A 26,759-nucleotide genomic window follows, 5' to 3' on the forward strand; every position below is an offset into this window, starting at 1 on the left:
GGTTTATAAATTCCCGAGAACTACAGTATTTGCATCTTTTCATGATATTATATTATCTGCATTGACACATGTAAAGGGATGTCTTATATTAATTAACTTCAATCTCATTCTAACATTGCCATTTTATTGTGTGCCATTTAAAAAAAAAAAGTAATCTGATTTGGAAAGAAGAGACATTTAAAAAACTTTAAAATTTGCTTTTAAAGTTGTTGAATATAATCAGAAATGGCACAGTGAGTCAAAAAAAAAATATAAAAGACAACAGATAGGGAGGATGGCTTGGCTTTGGTTATGACCCGCATACCTCATTTCCTGCAATGTTGGCTCTAACAGGCCTGCAAGAAGACGAGAAGTTCTTAAAACACATGCGAATGGTCAAACACCTTCTTGCTTTGGCAAACTCTGGATAATCCACTCCAGAAGATGAGAACGTTTTATGGACTTCAATTTTCTACGTCAAAGCAGTTCACTTCTGAGATACTAATCGGCATAAAATGTTGTTTATGTAAGTGGCCGAGTGCCCTGCCAAAGTATGTTGATACAACTATTTCCTGTATTTCCTCATTCAATCTGAAAGTAATAGTTTGTGTTCCTTCTCTGGAGCACATGTGTGTTGTAGAAAAACATGGAAAAGAATAAAAAATACTTTAATAGTTTTAATGAATATTTATTTAGCAGACATCCTGTTACAGGGTGATGCGATAATATTAACTTAAAATAAATACTTCTCTTTTGAATTTTTTACAAATAATAATAAAAATAGGAACTATAAGCCCTATTGTGGAGGAAATTATTACAGGGAATTTGCAGAAGTATGAAAGAGTAAGAGGAAGTATGAGCCGCAATATTGAGCTGACAGTGGAACTAGTTGACTAATTCAAGTTTAAAATCATTGCCAGCATACCAAAACTCCATTGCGATGACCTAATAACCCCTACGCCAAGCATTTTTGATTTATCACAATTATGTGCATACAAATGTCCAATGACAACAGAACAATACAGTCATTTCTTATTCTCAACGCAATGGATCAAACAAACAGCAGCATATTTAGTGGACCACTAAACTTCCATGTTTTAGGAAAACGGTACATCAAAAAATTATGAACCTGTAAAGTTTCATGCAGAGATTAAAAGTGTACACTGTGCAAAGAATAGCGGTGATTGTTTGGGAGATGATGTTGAGAGCTTGTATGTTATGGCGTCAGTGTTTTATGGGGTCTCAGCTTGGATGTTAGCAAGCAATGACTGCTTCTCCACCGGATGTCATTCTGTGTCTGAGATGGTTTGCAAAATCCACCTGGGTCTGCGAGAGTACCCGGTTGATGACGGTCTTTGGGATCCAACCCTGAGGATGACAGAGCAGAGATTGGATACTAGAAATGACCTTGAACATACTGGGAAATGTACTTTTGTATCATTGACTATGTGAGTTCTTTTCCCTTACCTTCAGATCTAAACTGAGCAACCAAGTAAACTTTGTCTTATTGGGATCATCTGCACTCGGTCGCATCACGATACAGGTGGGTCCATTCTCAGCCCTATAAGGAATAGAGAGGAAAAATGTTATTAATGTAGTGTTCCTGTAGCTCAATGCATTAGCAGCAAACCAAGCTGTGGGTTCGATCCCATTAACAGACAATGCAAATGTAAATATAATTTTTATATTATTTATGGAAAGATTCATTACAAAGTTATGTCAAGTTGTGTTTTGATGATCATGCAATCTAACTAACCATCCAACTAAACATAGGCTGCGTCAGAAACCGCGTACTTCCATACTATATAAGCAGTAGGCGAGAATGTCCGAATTCATAGCATTCAAAAAACAGTAAACGAAAAGTACCCGGATGACCTTCTACTTCTGACAAGATCCTGAAGTGTTCATTCGATGGACACTGCTATCCCGTGATTCCCCAGAAGAGGAGTTATCTACCGAAGAGGCAGCGTTGCTTTGTTAAAAAGTGCCCAGAAGCAGTAACGCGGATTTATTCAAATGTAGGGCTGGGCAAAAAAAAAATAATTTTCGATTAAACTTTTTTTTTAAGGTAATCGATTCAAAATCGATTATCAAAGAGCAGAATCGATTTTATTTTCATTTTTATTTGCGCAAACATTAACCGTAAGATTAACGTTAATCAAATCACTAGTCTTCTTCACTACTTTTTTCCTTGCGCGATGTTACCAAGGAACGAGATGCGAGCCAGTCATTCATTCATTCAGTGCTTAAAATTGCAGTTTCAGATGCTTCATCGACGTTGATGCCACCTTCACATAAAAAGTCAGATGTATGGAAGCATTTTAGATTTCGCAAGCAAGACGACGACGACGACGACGACAGTGTTTTGGCTTTTAATTTCTTTTTATTAATAACCCACTTGTAAACTGCTGTTCACTGTTCTTTTTTATTAGTATAGTATTTGTATTAAATCTATATTCATTGAGTTGAATCGAGAGTCAAGTATAAAAACCGCCCCCCCCCCCCCAAAAAAAACCCGGAATCGAAAATTGAATCAAGAATCGAAATCGAATCGATTTGATAGCTTGTAAATCGAAATTGAAGCGATCTGGAACATCTGAATCGATACCCAGCCCTATTCAAATGCAAATACAGCATTTAAATTGCGCTTATTTAACGTCATTCCAGTTAACGACTAACTTGTTTAAATGATGACGCATGTCACGTGATGTACCATCATGGCAGATGTAGTACATCCGAATTTATTTATACTATACTCTTAAATCAAACGGTGCTAAATAGCACTAAAAGTGGTTCGCTGGCTCGTAATCATAAGGGAACCATTTTAAGTGCCATATAGCACCTATGTAGCACTTGCTATTTAGCACTCATTTTTAGTGTATCCATATTCATACTATATGGTACCTACTGTTTTAACAACGGTTGATGAGTAGGTACTTCATCTCATTGAGTACCTACTGTCACAGAGTATGTGATTTCGGACGCAGCCGTAGTGTTAGTTTTACCCACCTTACAAATCCTCTCTGTTCAGGCATTCCCGGGTGCTGAGTGGACATCCCGGCCAGGAAGCACGTGGATCCCCTTCGTTTTGCACAACGGACACTAACAAAGTCTCTAGGGCCCACCACATTCCCAGGTGTCTCGGCTGAAACCTCATGTGTGATCATAGTCTCAGGACCGATTTTCTGAAGGATCTAAAAGAGCAAATAATCAAAACTTTATTGAATCTCAATGAAACAGCTGCTGTATGATGTGTTAAATATGGCTGTACAGTGACTGCTTAGATGTTCAGGATGATGCCTACCCACCTTGACTTTTTTGACATTGGGGTTCCACTCCCCCATTTGTTCCATGTTATCCACCAGCTCTTCATAAAGATCATCGGTTTGCTGTTCTAGTACCACCTCTAGTTTGAAAACCTTCCCTATGTCTGGCAATACTTTACTCATCACCTTATCTCCATTGGCCTGTAAGAAAAAAAACATTTGGTAAATATTTTGCATACACATTAAGTCACACATGTGTAGAAACAATCAAACGTTAATATTCATCTTATAAATTTCTTGCAAACAGAGCAGTTTTGTCTATAATGTCCCAATACAATGGAGGGCATATTGAGTTTAAGTCCTTATTTAAGTATATAATCAGGTAAGAAAAGACAATAACTTTGCACTTTATTGTTAATACGTACAGTCTCGATCTCGGTTTGCCAGCCATCCTGGTCACTGAGGATGCTGATAGACTTCTGCAGAGCTTCTTGTCCCTGCTGCACATAGCACTGCTCAGCCTCATTGTACGTCTCCTCTTCAATTCGACTGCCTGTGCGATGAAACACATCGAAATTAACAACAAACACAAACTAGATAAAGTCTCTTTATTGTTTAGATATAGCAAGCAATCAAATTCCTTGGAACTGGTCAATAAAGTAGTGTAAAAGTTCACTTACTTAGCAGAGAGCTCCTTCTTCGGACATGCCTAATCCAGGCACTGGGCCCCGGGCCAGAAAGCTTATTCAGCTCATGATGGATTGCAATCATTGCATTCTTTCTCAGACCTGCGTGTGATAAAAGGAATATAAATCTGTGTAAATAGTGTCATATTAGTCAAGCTACTTCCATTCATTTAATATGTGACCTTGTATGTGAAATCTAGAATAAAAGCCTCAATATAATTTAATTCTAATATAAATCTAAGCCCCCCTCCGACCCTAGCACCAACACCCCTGGTCAGTATTAAAGATATCAAAGTAATATTTTCACAGATCGTTCTTAATCTCATGTACAATGATTTTTATGCAGTAAACCACTAAAATTACTTCAGCAAAGTTGGTTACATATAAAAAAAAATCCTGAGCAAGCTCCTTACCTGTCATGTTTCTCATGTGCCTGTAAGAAATGCCAGCACACAGTTTGAACGTCGCAGGCAACATTATGAAATTCCTCTTAACGAATGTAGGACTACGAGTGAAATAAGGGCACAGTGAAGTAAATCTGGTATCTGAGGAGCGGCTGGCTTTTTCTGCCCCTTTATAGTCCCAGTCGAACAAGGCCACGGGCTCGTCACCTCGCAGATAAAGCCGCACCATCACTCAACGCACGGTGGCGACCCTGTGTGTCAAGGATGTGCCTCGGACACGACGGCCTATCTGTTATTACTGTAAACACGTTGTTACAGATAACGGCCAGTGCATGAAGACTACCCACACAAGAACATTGGATGTCTCACCGCAGCTGTTTCCATTCACAACATTCTGTAAAGTACAAGCACACTTATCTTTAGAGGAATTTTAGGATATAACAGACCGGAAACACTCAACGTCTCTCTGGTATAGATCAATAGGGCAAGTTCACACTGTGACAAAATAAAAAATAGGTACTTTGTGACATGCCAAATGAATGATTTTATAAATTGATATCTGCTCTGTGTGCACAACACAGCAGCCAAATATTACATTGTGCCAATTTGTATAGCTCACAACAATGCTTTTATTGACTGAGAAAAGTCTAGGGTGGAAACTATATAACCAGGCCAGTGGATCTTACAAAGCTGTGAAAAACACACCCAATACTGTATCAAACCAGTACTTCATCAATGACAACACACTGCATCAGTCTCTATTAGAGGCCTTGGTTTTAGCGCCAATGGAAACTTGCTGGTCATATGAAAATATTAGTTTAATGACTCGTGTTTCAGTCTGACGTAAAGTTCAAGAACATTTCAGAAATATCATGAAGGAGAAAGCGGCTTTCTGAGTGAAATTACCTTAACCCGCAACCTTGTGTCCCTCAGAATAATTTATATTTTAGGCCTTAACCTTTATCAGATCACATCCACTGAAGTGGCTCCAAATATAAAGCAGGAACAGGTGTCAAACCCAAACCCCCTCAAACTATTCAGTTTTAGCTTTACTGTCAGAAAAAAATAGTCAATTGTCATATTGGTACCAAAGAGCACATATTGGTACCACAGAGGTACATATTGGTACCAAAAGGGCACATATTAGTAGCTTAAAAGTGCATATTGATTCTAAAGAGCGTATATTAGTACCTTAGAGTGGGCTTTTTGTACAAAACAGTGCATATTAGTAGCTCAAGAGCACATATTGGTACATACTCCCTTTCAAAAATTCACCATGGTTTTACTACAGTTAAAACCAAAAGACCATGGTTACTACACTTTTAACACAATAAAACCATGGCTAACCTCAGAGGTACATACTGGTACCAAGGAGACCGTATTAGTAACTCAGGAGGTACCTATTGATAACTAAGAGCACATATTAGTACCTCAAAGGTAAATATTGGTACCAATCTAACAAAAGGGTGCATATTAGTACCTCAGAGGTACATATTGGCACCAAAGAAGTGCATATTAGTACTTCAAAGGTAAATATTGGTACCAAAAAGCACATATTAGTACCTTAGAGGTACCTATTGGTACCAAAGAGCGCATATTAGTCCCTCGGAGGTAAATATAGTATTGGTACCAAAAAGTGCATATTGCTAGCTAAAAGGTACATATTGGTACTAAAATGTGCATATTAGTACCTCAGAGGTACATATTGGTACCAAAAAGTGCATATTAGTAGCTCAAAAGTGCATATTGGTACTTCAAATGTAAATATTGATACCAAAGAGCGCATATTATTACCTCAGAGGTACCAAAGGTCCCATATTGGCACTTCAAAAGGTAAATATTGGTTCCAAAGAGTGCATATTAGAACCTCAAAGGTACCTATTGGTACCAAAGGTCGCATATTGGTACTTCAAAAGTAAATATTGGTACCAAGGAGTGCATATTAGAACCTCAGAGGTACCTATTGGTACCAAATGTGGCATATTGGTACTTCAAAAGTAAATATTGGTACCAAAGAGTGCATATTAGTACCTCAGAGGTACCTATTGGTACCAAAGGTCGCATATTGGTACTTCGAGGTACCTATTGGTACCAAAGGTCGCATATTGGTACTTCAAAAGTAAATATTGGTACCAAAGAGTGCATATTAGTACCTCAGAGGTACCTATTGGTACCAAAGGTCGCATATTGGTACTTCGAGGTACCTATTGGTACCAAAGGTCGCATATTGGTACTTCAAAAGTAAACATTGGTACCAAAGAGTGCATATTAGTACCTCAGAGGTACCAATTGGTACCAAAGGTCCCATATTGGTACTTCAAAAGGTAAATATTGGTACCAAAGAGTGCATATTAGTACCTCAGAGGTACCTATTGTTACCAAAGGTCGCATATTGGTACTTCGAGGTACCTATTGGTACCAAAGGTCGCATATTGGTACTTCAAAAGTAAATATTGGTACCAAAGAGTGCATATTAGTACCTCTGAGGTACACATTGGTACCAAAGGTCGCATATTGGTACTTCCAGGTACTTATTGATACAAAAGGTCGCATATTGGTACTTCAAAAGTAAATATTGGTACCAAAGAGTGCATATTAGAAGCTCCAAAGAGTGCATATTGGTACTTCAAAGGTAAATATTTGTACCAAAGAGTGCATATTAGTACCTCAGAGGTACCAATTGGTACCAAAGATCCCATATTGGTACTTCAAAAGGTAAATATTGGTACCAAAGAGTGCATATTAGAAGCTTAAAAGTGCATATTGGTACTTCAAAGGAAAATATTTGTACCAAAGAGTGCATATTAGTACCTCAGAGGTACCTATTGGTACCAAAGGTCGCATATTGGTACTTCGAGTTAACTATTGGTACCAAAGGTTGCATATTGGTACTTCAAAGGTAAATATTGGTACCAAAGAGTGCATATTAGTACCTCAGAGGTACCTATTGGTACCAAAGGTTGCATATTGGTACTTCGAGGTACCTATTGATACCAAAGGTCGCATATTGGTACTTCAAAGGTAAATATTGGTACCAAAGAGTGCATATTAGTACCTCAGAGGTACCTTTTGGTACCAAAGATCGCATATTGGTACTTCAAAGGTTAATATTAGAACCAAAGAGTGCATATTAGAAGCTCAAAAGTGCATATTGGTACCTCAAAGGTAAATATTGATACCAAATGTACACATATCTGTACCTAAATGGTACATATTTGGGTACGGCCCCAGTGACAGCTAAGGACCATTTTGACCACATCTGACAGTGTTTCTGTGTGATAACCTTTCATGATGATGAACACTGTGCCCTGTAAACATGCTATAAGTAGTCCACATTTAATTAAAATACAATCACATTTTGAAAGAACTACACAGTTATGTTTAGGCCAGCACAGGTTTTATTCAGGACTTTGTCAGGTTTGGCTTCACATGCAGTCAGCGTAGTACAACATCTCTCTTGAAAATGTGTGTGAGCGTGTACGTGTGTGTTTGTGCATGTTCACATCGTGTAAATGACCGGAGTGACACAAAGTGCAAACTGTATCATGGGCACCAACCTGGACTAGACTACTAAAAAGGAGGCACTTCATTGGGTTATTTCAGAATGTAGTTAAAAAAGTGAATCCAACAGGAGTGACGGCCTCAGTTAAAAAACAAAAACGACCTCCCTTTGGGCACAAATGTCGGTTTTTACTTTCCAAAAAATACCAGTCGACTTCCCTTTCAATTTGGTCATTGTTTTAAAGGCAAGTTCCCTTTTATGCAGCAATTACATTTCTATCACCACAAGGTACATTAATCCGTCACATTGTTGTATGGAGAACATACAGGAAGTACAAAAGCAATGCATTGACTGTCAGTCTAAGAAAAGGTTCACCATTTTTTCTAAACTTCACAGCTGTTGCGTGTTAAACATTTCCAGGCGGTGCACAAAAAGGGCCATTGGAGATATGGGTTTGAGGTTTTAAAGTGGAAGAGACCCTTTATCCCAGCCATAAACCCAACTTAATGCACATATAACTGCCTTTAAATCATACAAATACTGCTAGTTTACTGCAATACAAATCCCACAAAACCATTAAAGACAGCATGCAGCATAGGAGCACACTGATAAATCTAAAAAAAATGGCGAACCTTTTCTTTCACATTACATCTTGGAGCAGCCAATGTGTCACATACCATCAGTGTACATCATACCCATCTTTATAATATAGACATTAACTCAACTTTTAATGCACCATATATAAATAATATGCACAGTTTTACCTTTGCAAAATGGGAGGGGGTATATCATCCTCAATCGCCAAAGTTAATCTTTTCTGATCCATCCAGATTCATGACAATCGGCAAAAGCGACGAATATTCCTATATATAAGTACTTCCAAACAGAAATGTAAATATTGGCCACACTTTTTTAAAAACGGGTAAAGATTAACATGAATCAGCTGAAACTGACCACCATTCACATACAATATAACCCACACGTGGGATATAAAGTCACCACAGCTAACAAACGGTAGGCAATCCTATACACAAATACCGTCCCATAGTTTTCAACCTTCGCAGTGCAGCTGTTCACAAGGACATCCCGACAGACTCACTGGTCCCAATAAATGACTATTAGATTTTCCAGGCAATGTGCAGTGCAATATATGTAACATGTTGTAATGCGGTTATCACATACATTTCAAATGAGAACTTGCACTGTGTAAAACACTGGCGTCTTGTTGATATGCTTTCTCGATTTAAAACTTTCAGAGGATAAATAAATGGCATAACTGCACATTTGGTAAACATGTAAGCGTGACGGTTGGAAATTACATGGCACCATGTGTACTTGTCAAAGAAAGTTATCCGTCTTTGTTAACTTTGAAAAAATGAAGAAACTGGAATGGTATTGTAAAAGAAGGAGGTTATGAAATACGGAACACGGCTTATTAGGTTGAGATGTTAAGATTACGATGGGCATCTTTCATTTCTCAGGTTTTTCTAAAAGGTTACTCATAAAATACTTATCCAAATTCAAATACAAAATGTGTATATTCTCTATGCACAGGGATGTAAATGTAGTTTTAGGGCTTTGTGATCTAAAATTGTGACTGAGTTAAAGTTGTGGAAGAATCCCGGCGAATGAAAATTCATGCGCCTCTGGTTTATTGCGTGTGTGCGTATAGGCCAAAGTGAAGTTGTACCGGATTCAGTCCAGCAAGGGCTGAAGTCTGGTGATTCCTGATAATAAAAGTAAGACTAACGCAGCAAATCTGGAAGAAAAAGTGAACATTGTAGACTGTGGGGGTTTAAATGAGCATCAGACCATTCCTAAATTCTCTGATCACCCATGAACTGACTGTGTTTAAGGGATAGTTTAACCCAAAATGAAAATTCTGACATCATTTACTCACCATCAAACTTTTATACATTTTGTGTTCTGTTAAAAACAAAGAAAGGTATTTGTAATCAAGCAGGAAGCAGACTTCCGTAATATATTTTCCTATTATGGAAGTCAATGGTGCTCGAAAACTGTTTGCTTACAAACATTTGGTTTTAAAACATCTTCCTTTGTGTTCAACAGAATAAACTCATCAAGGTCATCAGGGTGAGCAAATGATGACAACATTTTCATTTTTGGGAGAACTATCCCTTTAAATACTTTTCTTAGTCTGCCCCCCTTAAATCTTTTAATAAGAAGACTTTGGACACCGTCAGGTCAAAGCAGATATTTAAAGGATTAGTCAATTTTCTTTAAAAATCCAGATAATTTACTCACCACCATGTCATCCAAAATGCCGATGTCCCTCCCCGTTCAGTCGAGAAGAAACTATGTTTCCTGAGGAAAACATTCCAGGACTTTTCCCATTCCAATGGACCCCAACACTCAACAGCTTCAATGCAGTTCAAAATTGCAGCTTCAAAGGACTCCAAACGATATCAAATGAGGCATAAGGGTCCTATCTAGCAAAAGGACCGTCATCTTGACAAGAAAAATAAAAAATATGCACTTCTAAACCACAACCTCTCGTCCTCCTCCGGACATGCGAAGCGCCAGCGCGACCCCACGCAATACGTCAGCACGTCAAGAGGTCACGGATGACGTATGCGAAACTACGCCCCAGTGTTTACAAGTGTGAGAAAGAGGACCGTTCAGATGTTGTTGTATATGGAATGATACTAATTCATGTGTCAGTTTATTGTTTAAAATAGTCCGGAAATGTGCGTTATATATATGTAACACATGACCTTTTGACGTCACTATGCAATTACGTGAGCTCGCACTGGCGTGTCACATGACCGGAAGAAGACGAGAAGTTGTGGTTTAAAAAGTGCATATTTTGATTACCAAAAATGACAATCGTTTCGCTAGATAAGACCCCCATGCCTCGACTGGGATCGCTTGGAGCACTTTGAAACTGCAATCTTAAACCGCATCAAAATCGCCACGTGTTGGGGTCCATTAAAATGAGAAAAATCCTGGAATGTTTTCCTAAAAAAACACAATTTCCCCTCGACTGAACAAAGAAAGACATCAACATCCTGGATGACGTGGTGAGTAAATTATCTGGTTTTTTTTTTTTTAAGAAAATTGACTAATCCTTTAAGTAAGGAGATGAGAAGAATTTGCTGAATCTGCTGGTAGACAGTCTGATCTACCAAAGACACACCCATAATCACTACCAATGCCCTTATAAGTACAAAGGAAGTGACCATGTAGAGGTACACAATATACTTTTAGCTTACGTTTAACTGTGCCTAAGATGCTGATCAGAATGATTTAGAAAAAATTATTTAATTGTGCGAGGTCCAACTGTGGTTTGAAGGCTGGAGCTGCCAAATAAATAGTTTTGCAAATATTACAGTAATGGGGTAAATGATGTAAAAGCTTAAACATCTCAGATTCTCCTTGTGCTTTTAGGCCTTGTGTCATTGAAAATATGGCAACAGTTACTCGAATACAACTGTGGCAAGCTCAATCTTTGGCCTGAGAGTATGCAAGGCAACGTACATTTCGGACTGACTGAGGTCAGATGTGCAGATGAAGAAAAAGGGGCAGGAGTTACCAGAGGGAGATGAAGAGAGACTGTCTGTGTTGGCGAGTGTGTACGTAGTCTCTACGGTTGACTAGATTATCTTTCCTTCACAAAACAAAATTTAAAAAGCCCCCTTCCCATTCCCTGTGGAGGCCTTGCTTTGTTGATAAAATCCCCTGAATAATACAAGTTAATATTCTGTCATTGTCAGTGGCTCTTTACTGGTCCAGCAATCCTGAGGGAGCGTGAGTAGAAGGAATAAAAGTTCTCCTTTCGGTCACAAAACGGATAAATAAAGGTCTATTCGTCTCTGAAAGAGAGTTTGTTTCGTCTCCTCTCCTCTCGGCAGGCCGTAGATGGTTTGCAAGGGTTCGGGTTAGGAAAACAACCTCTGAAGATCGGCCTCCAAAGGGCAGGAGAAGTTCATTTTCTTGCGTCCTCTTTATCGCTCACTCTTATCTTCTGTTCCTTGTAGTCCCGCAGCCGTCTGTCCACTAGGGGGCAGAGTTTGACATGGAGTCGACAGAGTTGACGCTGGAAGACGAGACCCGGCTGTGAGCGATAGTCACCTCTGGATGCTAAATGAAGAGAAACATCAGACGATCAGAAACAGAAGTCTTCTGTGACTCAGTCTGTAAAAACGCAACTAAAGTCTTCTTTTTATGATTTCCTATTCTGTGATATCTTAAAAATTAACTGAGTAAGATCATGTCAAAAGTTAAATCAATGATTGAAATCAAACTTTAATGCTACAAATCTGGATTTCAAGATCACATACAGTGGGTAATACATGTATTATTTTTTTGGGAAAAAAGTGTATATATTAAGTATTCATATTATTTATATATATATATATATATATATAAAGTATATAAATATTTCTTAAATATATTTATTTTAAAGGAAAACACCACAGTTTTTCAATATTTTACAATGTTCTTACCTCAACTTAACAAATTAATACATGTCTATCTTCCTTCAATGCATGCACTCAATCTTTGCACAGCGCGCCATGAACGTGCCAGCACCTAGCCCAGCCCCATTCATTCCCCAGGATCCAAACAGGAATGAACCCAGAAGCCACCAAACACCTCCTAACTCTCCCCATTCAAAGACTGTTACATGAGTAGTTACACGAGTAAGTATGGTGATAAAAAAAAACGTGCTGATTTTTTTAGCGGATAAAATATGAGAACTTATTGTTTGGTGGAAGAGCACTTAGTTTGCAGCACTTCGACCTCAGCGTTTTATTTTGTGCCACCATACTTACTTTTGTAACTACTCATGTAACAGTCTTTAAATAAAGAAAACATGGAAGTGTTTGGTGGTTTCTTAATTCATCCCTGTCTGGATCCCAAGGAATGAATGGGGCTAGGCCAAACGCCAACACACCCACCACGCGCCGCACAAAGATCAAGTGCATGCACAAACAAGGATAGGTATGCATTAATTCGTTGAGGCAAAAACATAGTCAAATATTGAAAAATGGTGGTGTTTTCCCCCAATATATACATGCATGTGTGTATTTAGATATTTATTATACACAATACACATATATATATGATGTAACAAAAACTTTTATTCTGCAAACGATTAGTTGCAATTAGTTGTTATGCAGGCCCTAATTATTCCTTAAATACAGCGCTAGCTTCGAGTACATTAATGCTTTTATGAAACAGCTACCGCACAATATAAATATTAAAGCAAAATAATATGCATCAACGCAACTTTTGTGAAGTAAGATCATTAAACGTCTGGCTTCTGCTGGAAAAATACTCCCTGACCAATTGTGAACAGCAACAGAAGATTCCATATGTTTATGTTGCTAAGGGTGCTGCGCAGCAATACACACAATTGTCTAAAATGCAAAACGTAATTAAAAATGTTGAAACCTTTTTTTTTTTAAAGAGGACATATCATGAAAATCTGACTTTTTCATGTTTAAGTGCTATAATTGGGACCCCAGTGCTTCTATCATCCAAAAAAATGTGAAAAAGATCAACACAGTTTTGGTAAACCATTCTCTGCAAGCATGTGAAAAAAATAGGTCATTGAAATTTGGCTCCCCTTGTGATGTCAGGAGGGGATAATAACGCCCCTTAATCTGCACTATCCAACCATGTCCATGACACTATCCAACTCATTTGCATTTAACAGGACACACCCAAAATGGCAAATTTTTGCTCACACCTACAAAGTGTCCATTTAACATGTTATAATAAATTATCTATATGATATTTTGAGCTTGAACTTCACATATGTACTCAGGGGACACCAATGATTTATTTAACATTTTAAAACACTCGGTGACCAGTTACAGGGCCTAAGATAAACACTTTCTCTTTGCATACATGTAAATGTTAACCAATAATCCGAAGTAAAAATAAAGCTCATGGACTTTCTATGTCAACTACACAAGCCTGACTGTGTTCTACAATTACATTCTTTCACCTGATGCTTTTATTCAAAGCGACTTGCAAAAGAAAAAAGCATTTCACATTTTGTCGAAGGAGCCAGCAATAAGCGCAGTCTACAATGTAGGAATAGAGTCGTAAATGTGTTTTACAAGGTAAAACGTGTGGTGTCCTGATCGGCTGTTTAACCTGGTCTGTAGTTAACTATTGTGTTCGCTTGGGTGTTCCTCTGTGGAGGTGGAGGAGATCCTCACATGTCTCCTAAAGATCCTGTCCAGCAGGCTACGCCGAGGAGGCTCGGGAGGCTGGTTCCAGTCCAGGTCAGGGGGCCGCGTGCCCTGGGGCCCGAATACGTTAAGGTCACTAAAGCACTCAGTCTCGATCATCTGTAAATACAGAGACAAAACATGTATAAAGTTCTTGCCCGATAAATATGAACACAATAGCGCTATCAAAACACTGCTATTGGTTCGACCACACAACAGCAATACTTTACAAACGTAATGGTTTGGGTGGGACCGTGTTTGTCTGACCAATGAAAGAAGGAATCTGATTAATAATTGGTTTTGCAGTTGTGTTTGGTGATTTAACTGTGCTTTCACACCGCCACCGGCGAGAGCGTCAAAGTGGCCGGAAGTCATTCTTTTTCAATGAGAGCCGGTGGCGAGTTCCGAAGAGAAGCGGTGCGGCACGTCATGTACGGTGTGAGTGTCGAGGAGAGTTGAAATCAGCTCAACTTTATGGTAATGAGCTATGACGCGGTTCGGCGGCAACCAATTGGAAGGCGGAAACCTCCGCTGGAGAGAATTCCAGAGCGTCAGAGCGGCCACTACACTTTTTCTATAGCGTCGTTGGTACAGCAGCCAGAGCTTTTATTGGCGCTCTCACCGGTGGGAAAGGCAGAGTAACTGAGGGTTCACACCAGACGCGTCTGAGGCGTCAAATTCACATCTACCGCGCGTAGTTGGACGCTTGAACATTTTGAGTGTACTCACTTCATTTGCGCGTGAAAGCCATGCGTGAGATCCTAGTTATCAAGACATTCATGCCCATGGGAGGGGCTTCTGCGACTCTGCCTGCTTCCTGTAATCACGTCTCTACTAGAGCAAGCTCCTGATTGGTTAACGCAGCACATTTTTCAACTCGCGCGTTTCCCACCGCAACGCTCAATTCGCGGCATTCGCGTGAATGAGGTGGAATAGCTTCTACCGCGCCACGCTAAACACCTCACCCCGGATTTCCACCAACTGTGGAGCAGCTGCAGATCGGATCCGCTGCGTTATGGCTCCGCACTCCGCCGTCCGTTAATACCCACCAGTTCCGTATTTGTTGCAGAGCGGCTGCGTGCTGAAGTGACGAGGACCCATGAGGTCTCGCAAATTCACGTGATGATCGTGCGATATCTAGTTCTGTCTCCGCCCATTATGATGTTGAATTATGGCGTTTTTACAAACCAGCCCAGATCACAACACGAGATCTCGCGAATTCAGGTATGATCACGCAATATAGTCATGGCTCTGCTCTGCGGAGCTGTCCGGCATCCTGCCAAAATAGAAGCTCTGCGTATTTGTTCTGGAGGGCTGCGGATGGCCGGAGCTGTGACGGATTTGGAACGCAGTCAGTGGAAACACACATTGACTTGAATGGAAACCGATTGCCACCGTTCCGCAGTCGGTGGAAATCCGGGGTCATTCGCGCCGTGAGACCTCCAGAAACGCGTCAATGTGTCTTTACATTGACTTAACATTGAAATCACTCTACCACGGCTGGTGTGAACGCAGCATAAGAGGTCACACACTTCACCTTCAAGGGATAGTTCACCCAAAATTGAAAACTCTCTTATCATTTACTCACTTTCATGTTGTTACAAACCTGTATATATTTCTTTGTTCTGATGAACACAAAGAAAGACATTTTGAGGAATGTTTGTAACCAAACCGATCAGAGGTCCCATTGACGTCCATAGTAGGGAAACAGATTACTATGGAAGTGAATGGGGTTTATGAATGGTTTGGTTACAAACATTTCTCAAAATATCTTCTTTTGTGTTTATCAGAACAAAGACAATTAAACATGATGTAAATGATGAGAAAATTTGGAGTGAACTATCCCTTTAAAATGTTTAAATATTAAAAATTATCTCATACCTCATTTTGCCAAGGGATGGAGACGCTGCCAGTGGCAAACTTGGAGTAGAAATCATTGTCCGTTTGGTCCAGATTGACACCTTTAACGGTGGAAAACTGCTCAATGTCCAGAACGTCTTTACAGTAGACTGCCCTGGGCTACGAAGGGAACAAAAAAGTAAATGAATATGTTTAAAATACATGACAATATAGTAAAAATGTATGCAAAATGTTCAAGCTGATCTTTTTAATACAATGGGTGTGGAAGGAGACCAGGGGCACCCATGGTCACCATTCACTTCTATTGCTCAGATAAAAACAGCTTGGACACTATGGGGTGGTTTCCTGGACAGGGTTTAGATTAATCCAGGACTAAGCTTTAGTTATATTATGACATTTAAGTAGTTTTTACAAACATGGCTTCCAAAAATGAATACTGGTGTGGATCTTGAGACAAAACAATGGCACTGATATATGTTCAGATGTGTCCGTGCAAGATGTTTTTAAATTAAGACAGCTCAAACATGCATTTTAGTCTGGGACTAGGATAAGACCTGTCTGTGAAACAACTCGAACGTTGTATAATACTGACGTAAAAAGACATCAGGGTAAATAAGTAAATAATAACAGATTTTTACATTAACCCCCCCACGACTAAACCAAAAAGCAGCTTACATCAGGCACAAAGGAAGGTTCCAGAATGCCGGCCTCTAGTCTCTTAAAGTTGATGTTCTTGAAGAAAGGGTGGACTTTGACTCCGGCACCTCCCTCCGCCTGGCAGCCGAGCCTCTGCTTGGGATCTTTGGCTAACAGCTGTGGGACAGGAACCAGAAAAAGCCAGACATAAGGACCCCAGGTTTGTACATTCTTTAAGACTGGAATGTAACCTATTACACCACAGCCAAAGTTGGTCAGTGGCTTTGAAATATTAGGAAGGAGAGCTTACAAGCCAGATGAAGACATTTAAATGGGGCAAATGTCCTGGAACTACGGTCGGCAATCACAAACCAGACATCACAAATCACCAAACCGCAAGCTAGGACTGATCCAGGCAGTGAGCACTGTGACATGGTTAAGATTAAAATATGGGGACAATTGGATAACGCAACATTGAATTTTAATGAAAGACAGCTAATAGGGATAGTTTGTAACTTAAAAGGAAAATTTTGGACACATGTTCACTGCATGTGACTCAATGGCGTTTTTTATTATGTGGCGCAGATCGACCCACAACCGTTTAAGCAGGAAAAGTGCATTGATTCTGATTCCTCAGATAGGTTTGAAACCTCGTCCATATGTGGAAAAAAACGGATATGAATTTGCATATGCCATGCTCAAGCTGGGTACACACCATAAGAAATTAGGGGTGAATTTGGGCCGATTTCCCCCTTTCGACAATCATAGGTAGAGTCCTGATTGTCTTTGTGGTTGCACTGATTATCTTATCAGATTTTCTCAGTCTGTAGATTGTCACATGAAACTAAACAATACCCAATCAGAAAGTGAGCAGATGAAAGATCAAACCAACAACTACATGGCACAGCATGCACAGTTCAAAGTGAGATAGACCATCAGAGATGTAAAAAAGCAGTCCATTGTATTAATTACATTTCTTCATTCCCGTTGTTTGCCATGTTTGTTTAATGTGAAGTGACGTTTGGATGCAAGAAACATCACAAGATTTCCGTGAGATTTCCAATGTTCTCAGCTGAGACTCGTGTTGTTTGTTAATCTGATGGTGTGCGGTCATGCCCACATAGCGGCACCCCACACACTATTGGAACAAATGTGTTAAATGGTTGATTTTTTAATCATGTCACTTTGTGGTCTTTTGGTGTGTACCCAGCTTTAGTAAAGTTTAAGTTTAGTCTCGTTACAGCAATAAAGTATAAAATTAAGTATAATAATAAGTAAGCTGTATAATATTAAATATAGGGTTCTAACATACACCCAGCGCAATGCGCGACATAAGTGTCTTTTGCTAGTTTCAACCCAGCACAATTTTCATTTTCACGTTTAGCGCCACATTGTTTAAATAGCAAATTTTGCACTCATGGTCATTCTGGTCTGAAACGAGGCGCATTGTTGCTATTTTGAAGCAACTAAAATAGACCACGCTAAAACCTGGTCTAAAGTCAATGCCGCAATATTGTTTTTGATATTTAATGAGTGCGTTTGTAATACGAGACGACAATGCGCATTTGCTTATCACACACATGGACGTGCAGCAGAACACAACCCTTTTTATAATATGAATTAAAATGTAAACGATTATCATTGAGTCTCTTGGACATAAATGAGGACCGATTACGAGACGTTAGAAGGCGTAAAGAGCTGATTCACCTGTAGCCTGGTAAGCAATTAAATGTTTTGCTTTAAACAAATGCAAATATTGCACTGATTTAAATTTTTTTTTTTTTTAAGCGACCCCAATGGATTTATTGTATATGATGACTCTGTACCTGTGGATATGATGAGATGAGAAACATTTGTAAGTAATGCTTTTAAAAAAAAAACTCATGGCGCTGTCCGAGTGCTGAAACGGCTCTCCGCATGTTTGTAAATTCTTTATCTCCTGTTTGTTACAAATAAAGTATTTTTAAGACGACAAACCATTTCTTGCATATTTGTAAATGACATAGCGCCAGCGCAACTTGCTTTTAAAGGGGATGAAAGCTAAGACTCTCATTGGTTTATTGCACCTTATGCCCAAAACACACCCATTACTCATTAGGAAAATAGGAACAACCCTTTTCGACCGCGCACTAAGCGCACAAACCATTTTTCCCGTCGTTAAATTAGCAAAAGTGGAATCGGACATGCCCATTTAGACCGTGCGCTTTAGACAATGCACTTAGATCAATAAAACAGGGCCCTTCATCTTTATATAATTATTTCACCTGAATTATTATTTTACCTTAGATTGTTTGTTAGAAGTGTATAGTGTAAATCAGTGGTTTTCAAACTGGGCTAGTAGAACAAACATTAGAGACAAAAAGAAAAAGACAGGCTATAGATACAAGGTTAAAATAAATAACCCAATACAAAACTAGAAAAAGTTTGAAATATTGAAGAAATTGTTTTATAGAATACATGATATCATTGTTTTTTTTTAGTATAACCCATTCAATTAATCATTTGAAATATATAAAACCATACCGTGATGAAAACGCTATGAAAAAACGCTATAGGCAGTCCTTCCAGAAAAACGCTGAGTTTTTTTGTGATTGTTGCGGGCAAAAATCCTCGATTTTGTGGCACGTTTTCTTAAAAAATTTGATGGAATATGCGGGATATTTATGCGATGGAATTGCGGGAATTCGCGAAAATTGCGGAACTTGCAAAAACTGCGGAAACTTGCAAAAGCTGCAATGATGTTCACGTCACATAATCACGTCACTTCATAACGTTCCCATGGCAATAGAGGATTACGGCTGCGCTTTTGAGAAGTAAATGCAACATTTTTCAACTTTCTGCTAATATATATGTGACTTTTTGCTACGAAAATGCGGAGATTATGAAATCATGTAAGCCCTGCATATTTTGTGTGCGGAAATATGTAATTAATGCGGCAAAAGTGCGTTGTATTTGGACAAAATGCAGCCCCGCATAAATATGCGGACTTTGGCTGATTATGCAATATATCGCACAATCGCGTTTTTCTGGAGGGACTGTGGGAGACTTTGACAGAACACCCCAAAAGCATGCGCCTAGGAGAATGTAGTATGTAGCCCAGGAGATGTATTGCATTTTGATGCAATGAGCAAGTGTTGAACGTCTGTCTACACGTATGAGTCAAATAAACTATATTTTGTAAGGCTATGCGTTTGACTGTGCGTGTACGTTCACGCACATTTAAAAAAAAACTGATTATACTACTACTAAGAAAGCACAAAGTCCACTGGGAGCTTTAAACATAAAAGTTTGATTTCCGAGATTTTTTGTAATTGCATGCTTAAAATTGGATTAAAGCATCTGCCAAAGTGCATAAATGTAATGAAAACATAATAATGATCAACGTTTTTTTGTGTGGGACATGACCTGATGTACAGTGCATGAGTCATATTAACTACTTTCATGATAACTTAATGGTGCTTTTTGTCATTTATAGAAATTAACAAAAAGTAGCCAGGCCTTTCGGCTAAAAATCTCCTTTTGTGTTCCACTGAAATAAGAAAGTCATACGGGGTCGGAATAACATAATTTAATGACGAAAGTTTTCATTGTTTTGGCGAACTACGCCCCTAAATGTTCTTTTTAATAAATGTAGCTTATTAAACAGCACTGAACTGACTTGGACTCAAAGAGCTCATTATCAGATATTTCTACAGCCGAAAACACGCACCACCAGCCAGAGAAATGAGCCAGACTGACAAAAAAGACTTAACTTTACCAGCTTTGTGCACTTAGTCAATGAGACTCTAAATCAGCCTCTATGGAGTGTTTGACTAAAGACATAATGCAGCTTTGTATACGAACGCCTGGTTGTGTTCAGTCGCGTCATCTCGGATGGTGACCAGCAGTATAGATACAGCACAGAGCTCTGCGCGCGCGTGTGTGTGTGTGTATGTGTGTGCGGCCTCACCATCCTGCAGATGGCTTTGGTGTCTTCTGAAAACTTGTCGCTGTACTCCTCTTCCTCCTCTTGCACCCTCTTCTCCACTTCTTCCCTCTTCACTCGTTCTTTACGAGCACGGAAAGGCGATCGGCCGGCGGTCATTTCGTAGATGAGACAACCCAATCCCCACCAGTCGGGACTCATGCTATACCGCTCATTATTGATCACTTCTGGAGCTGTTGATCAATACAGATTCAGATCACTCAATCAACATCTGTAGATTTGGTATTAGCATTCAGTGGCGGCCGGTGACTTCTTTTTTTCGAGGGTGCACGATGCAAAGTTCGTCACAACATGTATGTAGCATGTCATGTGTGTGGTTCATAATTTCAAAATATGTGTTCGCGCGTCGAGTGAACCTGTGTGCATCACGTGTTTTGTCAAAATAAGTGCCTGTTGCAGACGCGTCTAAAGAGTTTATGATAAAAGAGACGCTCGTGTTTGTCAGATACTCACATAATCTCATGCGTAATCAGAGTTTAGTGTTAAGTGAGTGTCTTGCGTGTATTTTGTGTATGTGAGCGTCTCTTTTATCATAAACTGTTTTGATGTTGAAAACTAGTTCTGTTTAATTGTGACTTTCAAAATGTTTCCTTTTTTAAAAATCTATATTTAAAAATGAACCAAGTAGTAGAATATTGGTACCCATATATCCAACTGTCCCCACTCGGCCACGGATCTGTTCTCCATCAGGCACTTTAATGGCCAGGCCCAGGTCTGAGATCCGGATGTGACCTTTAGGGTTAGGTGAAGAGAAGTAATGAACAATCCAGAACAAATCGAAATATCCCAAAATAAGAAAATGTGATTTGACTTACCATTGTCATCTAAAAGTATATTCTCTGGTTTTAAATCCCTATAATGATGAAAAAATTATAATGTTTATCACTCAACTACATGGTTTCATTATTAATGCATGAGGCTGAATACATTTATAGTGTGTGTACCTGTATACGATAGACTCTCTGTGCAGGTGTTCCAGACCGCAGCAGATTTCAGCACCGTAAAACTGCACACGCTCCTTCTCGAAACCCGGGGTTCCCATGTTATAGATGTGAAACTTCAAATCGCCGCCGTTCATAATGGTCAGCACCAGACACAGGGCGTCTTTGGTCTCGTATGCGTACGCTAAACTCACCTGAGAGTGCAAGAGAGAGAAATAATGACGATGATTAAATGCATGCACATAGGAGCAATACCATTGGACGGGGAAGTATATAGACTACAGCGCCTGCATCGTATGATCTCTAACAACCAATGAGCTTTACTGGGCTTTTTCGTTTGTAGACAATTTAAATGTGACTTTAAAAAAATTATCTTTACATTTATAATTGTATCTCTGATTAGGTTACACTATTAGTTTATTTGATTAAAAAGTTAAAAAAGTTTATAATGTTGAAGCTGTTTTATCTGAAGATTACGTTAACCGTCACTTTTTATCTACATACAACATTTTTATTCTTTGATTTTATCTGGTCAATGCCACCATGTGAAGTACAACAATCATGCATTCGCCTCCAACGGTAACAGTACATTCACACAGCACGAAAACGTTAACGCTTCTCACTTTTAATGGGTGACGTCATGCATTGCAGAACTGAATTGTGGATCCATCAATGTCGTGTCACTGCCGTTGCTTGCGCAGAAGTTGAACATTTCTCAACTTTTCAAGCCCCAACACGTGCGTTAGCCAAGCAAATTGCCTTATGCAAATAACCAAGTGTGAGGCAGCCAATTACGTTTATGCAAGACCGAAGCATGTGTTGCGGGCGGTCACTGTGATTGGTTGTTGGCCACGCTTCAGACAAGCTTTCCGTCAAGCGTTAACGCTTTCACCACATGTGAATGTATTCTCAAATGATGTTGCTTTCTGTGAATAACTTCAGTTTATTGAATTTTTGTAAATTAATGAGTTCATGAATATAAACCGAGGGACAACCTTCCGATCTCTCTGATGAAGCCAATACGGAAGTGACTTAAACTACAAAATGATAGACGGTCCAAAAGGGAGTCGATTGCCATAGACCGCCATGTTAAAATGACCATTCTTAGAGCAGAAAATAGTATGTTTACAGCCTGGTACAAAAAGTGATTTGGTCTATAAAGCTAATTTTGCCCGTCATGACAACTGTGAGGAGGGTGAATGTTTTGTAACGCATCCGTTTAAATTAAACTAATCCTTAAAATTTTGCATAATTAAGGGCATGGCCACTTGAGAGATGGGGGAACTGTCACTGCTGTCACTAAAGTCGAGCTAGGCAGGTGTGGTTTTAGCAACCAGCCACCTCAACTTCATCCACGTCTCGCCTCTTTACCCATTTTTGGTTATCCGCGAGTGATGCACGGTGACACGCAGCCAAAATGGCGACAACAGGCTTCCGCCAACTATTGGCTTCAAAAAAGCTCTTCACAAACCTATGGGTGACGTCACTGACACTAGGTTTGTGTTTTTTACAGTCTATGATATGAACACAAGAAAAGAAAAATATAGTGAATGTATTACAGAAAGCAGGATAAAAGAGAGGCTTTGTTTACAGTATGTCTGCTTTTAACATTAGCATTAGGTAATCCGGTCACAAGTGGATGCATGTGACCACATCACAATTAGTGGTGTGAATGCTAATGTGTTCTGGGCATCAGCAATGCTCTGTCTAACAAGAGATCCCTGTACCAAAAGTAGGGTTTTACGCTTTGCCAACTAGGGACAAGGCTTCAACTCCCAGCAATGAGATCCAATCACAACTGGCCACTGGAGATGTTATAGCTATAGACATGTTATAATTCACCAAAAATGTGTGTCTTGTGTCTAAATGTCCTGTATGGACCTACAACGAGATGTGTTTTAAAAATCTCTGTTTTTTCTTCAGTTAAAGGTTCTGTATGTAGTTTACAGCGGCCTCTAGCGGTGATGTTTCAGATTGCAACCAATAAGTTTAAAAGCGCGTCCTCGAACTCATGAGCGACGGCCAGACTGACATTTAACACACCGGAGAAAGCATCACACAACATGCTGGAAACTCAGGTAAACTCCCACTGCAACGTTTAATTGACTGCATTTAGCCTGTTATGTGGTGTTACTTACATTTACGGTAAGATAACGAAAACGATTAGTGAACTACACTGAACAATTTCAGTATAAACAGTAAAGCCCGGTATATACTGTGCTATTTAAAATAGTCCTTTAGGGTTGTTGCTTGCCACACTGTGCGATCAATATCGTAGTTTAGTCCATGTCATACTGTATAATCTCAGTTTCCATCAATGTCAGACCGTACAAGTTTAAAGACTTTTAAAAAGCGGACGCATGCAAACAAACGCGTCCGCAGTTTTACGTCATCGATCGACGACGGCTGGGCAAACAAGTTAAAGCGAAGGCTAGCAAACCGAAATAACGTCTAAAAAACGAAAGCAGATAATCAAAATATATTTGACATGCTTTGTAGTAATGTTAGCTTACCTGTCCAAAAGGATGAAAGCAAACTCCGGATCCGTTTTTATACCCAAAACACAGCGGAGGTTTCTCCATAATTCATATCATATGCCCTGCCAATGTTAATCCGTGTTTTTGTCCTTGGTTGATCCGATTCACGTTTGGCCTAACGAACTTCAGCAGATAACTTTTCTTCACAATATGTGGAGTTTGTGTTGGAGTCTGTGTTGTGCTGGGAGCATGTCGTTTCAGTCTGTTATCAGACAGTGTCGTCGCTGTTGAGCGCAAAGTCAGTAGACGAGGCGAGTGGCTCGGGAGCGCGCATGCAGGTGACGTCACTGGATTTCGCGCCAAATCCGGCCCGGTACTTTCACATAAAAATAATAATATTTTTTTTCAGAGGTAATAGCAAAACCCGCAAAGTGGATCATTTTAATGTGAGATTACAACACATTCGCACAAAGGCAATTGAAAATGGATTAGTTTAAGTAGAAACGTTACGTACAGAACCTTTAAAGAAAAAACAGATATAAAGGTGAGGAAATAAGTATAATTTCTGGTTTCTTTAAAACCAGGTGTAAACTGTGCACTACCTCGGCTGACCAGTTGTGTTAAGATTACCTGAGATCTGTCTGGTTTACACCTGCTAAAACATCCGTGAAAAGGGTGAAATGAGATTAAAGAGTTCATCAGGAAGAAAACGTGAAAAAGCAAACAAATGAAAGACCTCTGCTCACCACAAACCTACTGTTGACCTTCTCGAGAATCTGTTTCTCATTGAGGGCCATGGCCTCCCCCTTCCTCTTCTTTATCCTTTTCTTCTCCAGCTTTTTACAGGCATACATTTTACCTGTGGCTCTCACCTGGCACGCACACACCTGAGCACATACGTACAGGTTTATGATTATTATTCTGGCCAAATACAACCCACTTACAAAGAAAGAGACAGTCTGACTTATCAGTCATAGATGGCTTTTTTAAATGGAATTGAGAAGCACTTAATAGGCATTAACTTAGATTAATAAATGATGGTCGATAGTTAGTTTACAACATGAACTAATGCAGCAATTGAAACTTTATCGTATTCTTCCTGACAACAGGATTTTTCCAATAAAGAGGAATGTCTGAATTACCCTTGGCCACGATTAAGTGTATTTGAAATGAAAGTATTCGATGAACGTATAATATGTGCCGAGAGCATTTGGTTATTATCATCATCTCATTTTTGACAGAGTTGGCACTTAGAGACTTTTGCCTCCTCATTTAGACTACACTTAGTCATTTGGCAAAGGCTTTTATCCAAAATGACTTAAAGTGCATTAAGGGGCAGTTTCACAGACATGGTTTAGATTAATCCAGGACTTTTAGGACATTTAAGCAGTTTTTACAAGCACACCTTTGCATTTTGAGACAAAACAATGGCACTGATGTATGTTAAGAACAATGCAAGATATTTTTTAATAAAAACAGCTCATATATCCATTTTAGTCTGGGACTAGGATAAACCCTGTTTGTGAAACCACCCCTACAAGTTATTTATTTGATCAGTATTTGTGTTTGTTGGGAATCAAATCCATGCCAAATATTCCACCAACTGCGGAGCGGCTGCAGATCTGCTCCGCTGCGTCACGGCTCCGCCATCCGCCAATACCCACCAGTTCTGTATTTGTTGCAGAGCGGCTGCGTGCTGAAGTGACGAGGACCCATGAGGTCTTGCAAATTCACGTGATGATCGCGCGATATCTAGTTTTGTCTCCACCCATATGGCGTTGAATTATGAGGTTTTTACAAACCAGCCCAGATCACAACACGAGATCTCGCGAATTCAGGTATGATCACGCGATATAGTCATGGCTCTGCCCTGCGGAGCTGTCCGGCATCCGGCAAAAATAGAAGCTCTGCATATGGCCGGAGCTGTGACGGATTTGGAACGTAGTCAGGGGAAATACACACATTGACTTGAATGGAAACCGATTGACTCCGCCGCCGTTCCGCAGTCGGTGGAAATTGGGGGTTAGCTCTGCTAATACAATGCTCAACCATTTGTGCTTCAAAAACACAATTAATTTTAAAGTAACATATGTACTGTAGGGTGTGCAGAAACCAAAAATAGTAGGAAAATGTGTATAGACATTAGGGGGTCGTGCACCAGACGCACAGCTTAGCGCCACGTCACATCTAGGACAACTCGGAGGAATCGTAAACCAGAAGTGCACATTAAACAGCGCGAGTCAGATAGCGTCTACTTCAAATACAAAATATACGTTAGCAACCAATGTTAATCGTTAATGATTTGGGACAAATATTATGTCATTTAATGGTAAACTATGTGAGTGGTGCGACAGGGATTTGAGCAACTTCCTGAGTTGTAGCTGCACGCCGTGGACAGGCGCCACCTGTCAGTGCCGGTGTGCGTATTATACACATAGAAAACAATGTGTTTAATTTTGTGCGTCCACTGTGCGACCCCCTTTTGAGTCCTTAAAGACAGTAAACCATTTGGGCTCCGGAACTCCTGGAAGTTTTAAGTATTAATTCGGGCAAACTGACTGGACTTGCTTTCCAGTTCTGTGTGTAACAGTAAATGAACAGTGAGCGTGCTGTCTGGGTCTAAAAATATATAGCTATGGACTGTCTTATCACACTTCAAATTCAAACACAAAAAGACATTCATTAAACACAGGCAGTCATAATAAATAAAAACAGATCATCATTTCTGAGAAATGTCCTCACCTCCCCAAAGCCTCCTTTCCCCAGAACTCTATACTGCCGAAATGTGTCTTTTGTGATGGGCTGTCTGAAAACGAAATC

At 39.6% G+C, this 26,759-nt stretch overlaps 2 protein-coding genes across 3 annotated transcripts in view; both read right to left on the minus strand.

Annotated features, from left to right (window-relative positions):
• Positions 1-643: 643 nt before the first annotated feature.
• star (steroidogenic acute regulatory protein) lies at positions 644-4,500 on the minus strand. The gene is made up of 7 exons (XM_055169002.2): positions 4,345-4,500; positions 3,926-4,033; positions 3,671-3,798; positions 3,288-3,446; positions 2,989-3,173; positions 1,447-1,540; positions 644-1,347 (listed from the first exon to the last, which is right to left on the minus strand). The coding sequence occupies exons 1-7, from the start codon at positions 4,406-4,408 to the stop codon at positions 1,234-1,236; spliced, it is 852 nt and encodes a 283-aa protein (XP_055024977.1). The 5' UTR covers positions 4,409-4,500; the 3' UTR covers positions 644-1,233.
• A 6,381-nt stretch (positions 4,501-10,881) lies between these two features.
• The window catches only part of grk5l (G protein-coupled receptor kinase 5 like), a 60,557-nt gene continuing 44,679 nt past the window's right edge, over positions 10,882-26,759 (minus strand). Inside the window, exons 7-16 of one of the 2 annotated variants that reach the window (XM_055168999.2) lie at positions 26,682-26,745; positions 24,686-24,826; positions 21,466-21,656; positions 21,337-21,374; positions 21,164-21,253; positions 20,486-20,694; positions 16,576-16,713; positions 15,922-16,059; positions 14,029-14,160; positions 10,882-11,938 (exon numbers count right to left, since the gene is read on the minus strand). In XM_055168999.2, coding sequence (XP_055024974.1) covers positions 11,855-11,938; positions 14,029-14,160; positions 15,922-16,059; positions 16,576-16,713; positions 20,486-20,694; positions 21,164-21,253; positions 21,337-21,374; positions 21,466-21,656; positions 24,686-24,826; positions 26,682-26,745 — 1,225 coding nt within the window. In that variant the 3' untranslated portion in view covers positions 10,882-11,854. Of the gene's footprint in view, positions 11,939-13,963; positions 14,161-15,921; positions 16,060-16,575; positions 16,714-20,485; positions 20,695-21,163; positions 21,254-21,336; positions 21,375-21,465; positions 21,657-24,685; positions 24,827-26,681; positions 26,746-26,759 lie in introns of both variants that reach the window. The other variant, XM_073867616.1, reaches the window with a different exon arrangement.

Source organism: Misgurnus anguillicaudatus, chromosome 5 (genome assembly GCF_027580225.2).
Source record: "Misgurnus anguillicaudatus chromosome 5, ASM2758022v2, whole genome shotgun sequence".
Lineage (NCBI taxonomy): Eukaryota > Metazoa > Chordata > Actinopteri > Cypriniformes > Cobitidae > Misgurnus > Misgurnus anguillicaudatus.

Coding starts and splice junctions, on each gene's coding strand:
- star (XM_055169002.2), bottom strand. CDS start 4,408: ATGTTGCCTGCGACGTTCAAACTGTGTGCTGGCATTTCTTACAGGCAC. Junction 4,034..4,344: donor GCACATGAGAAACATGACAG/GTAAGGAGCTTG, acceptor TATCACACGCAG/GTCTGAGAAAGAATGCAATG. Junction 1,541..2,988: donor GAACAGAGAGGATTTGTAAG/GTGGGTAAAACT, acceptor TATTCCTTATAG/GGCTGAGAATGGACCCACCT.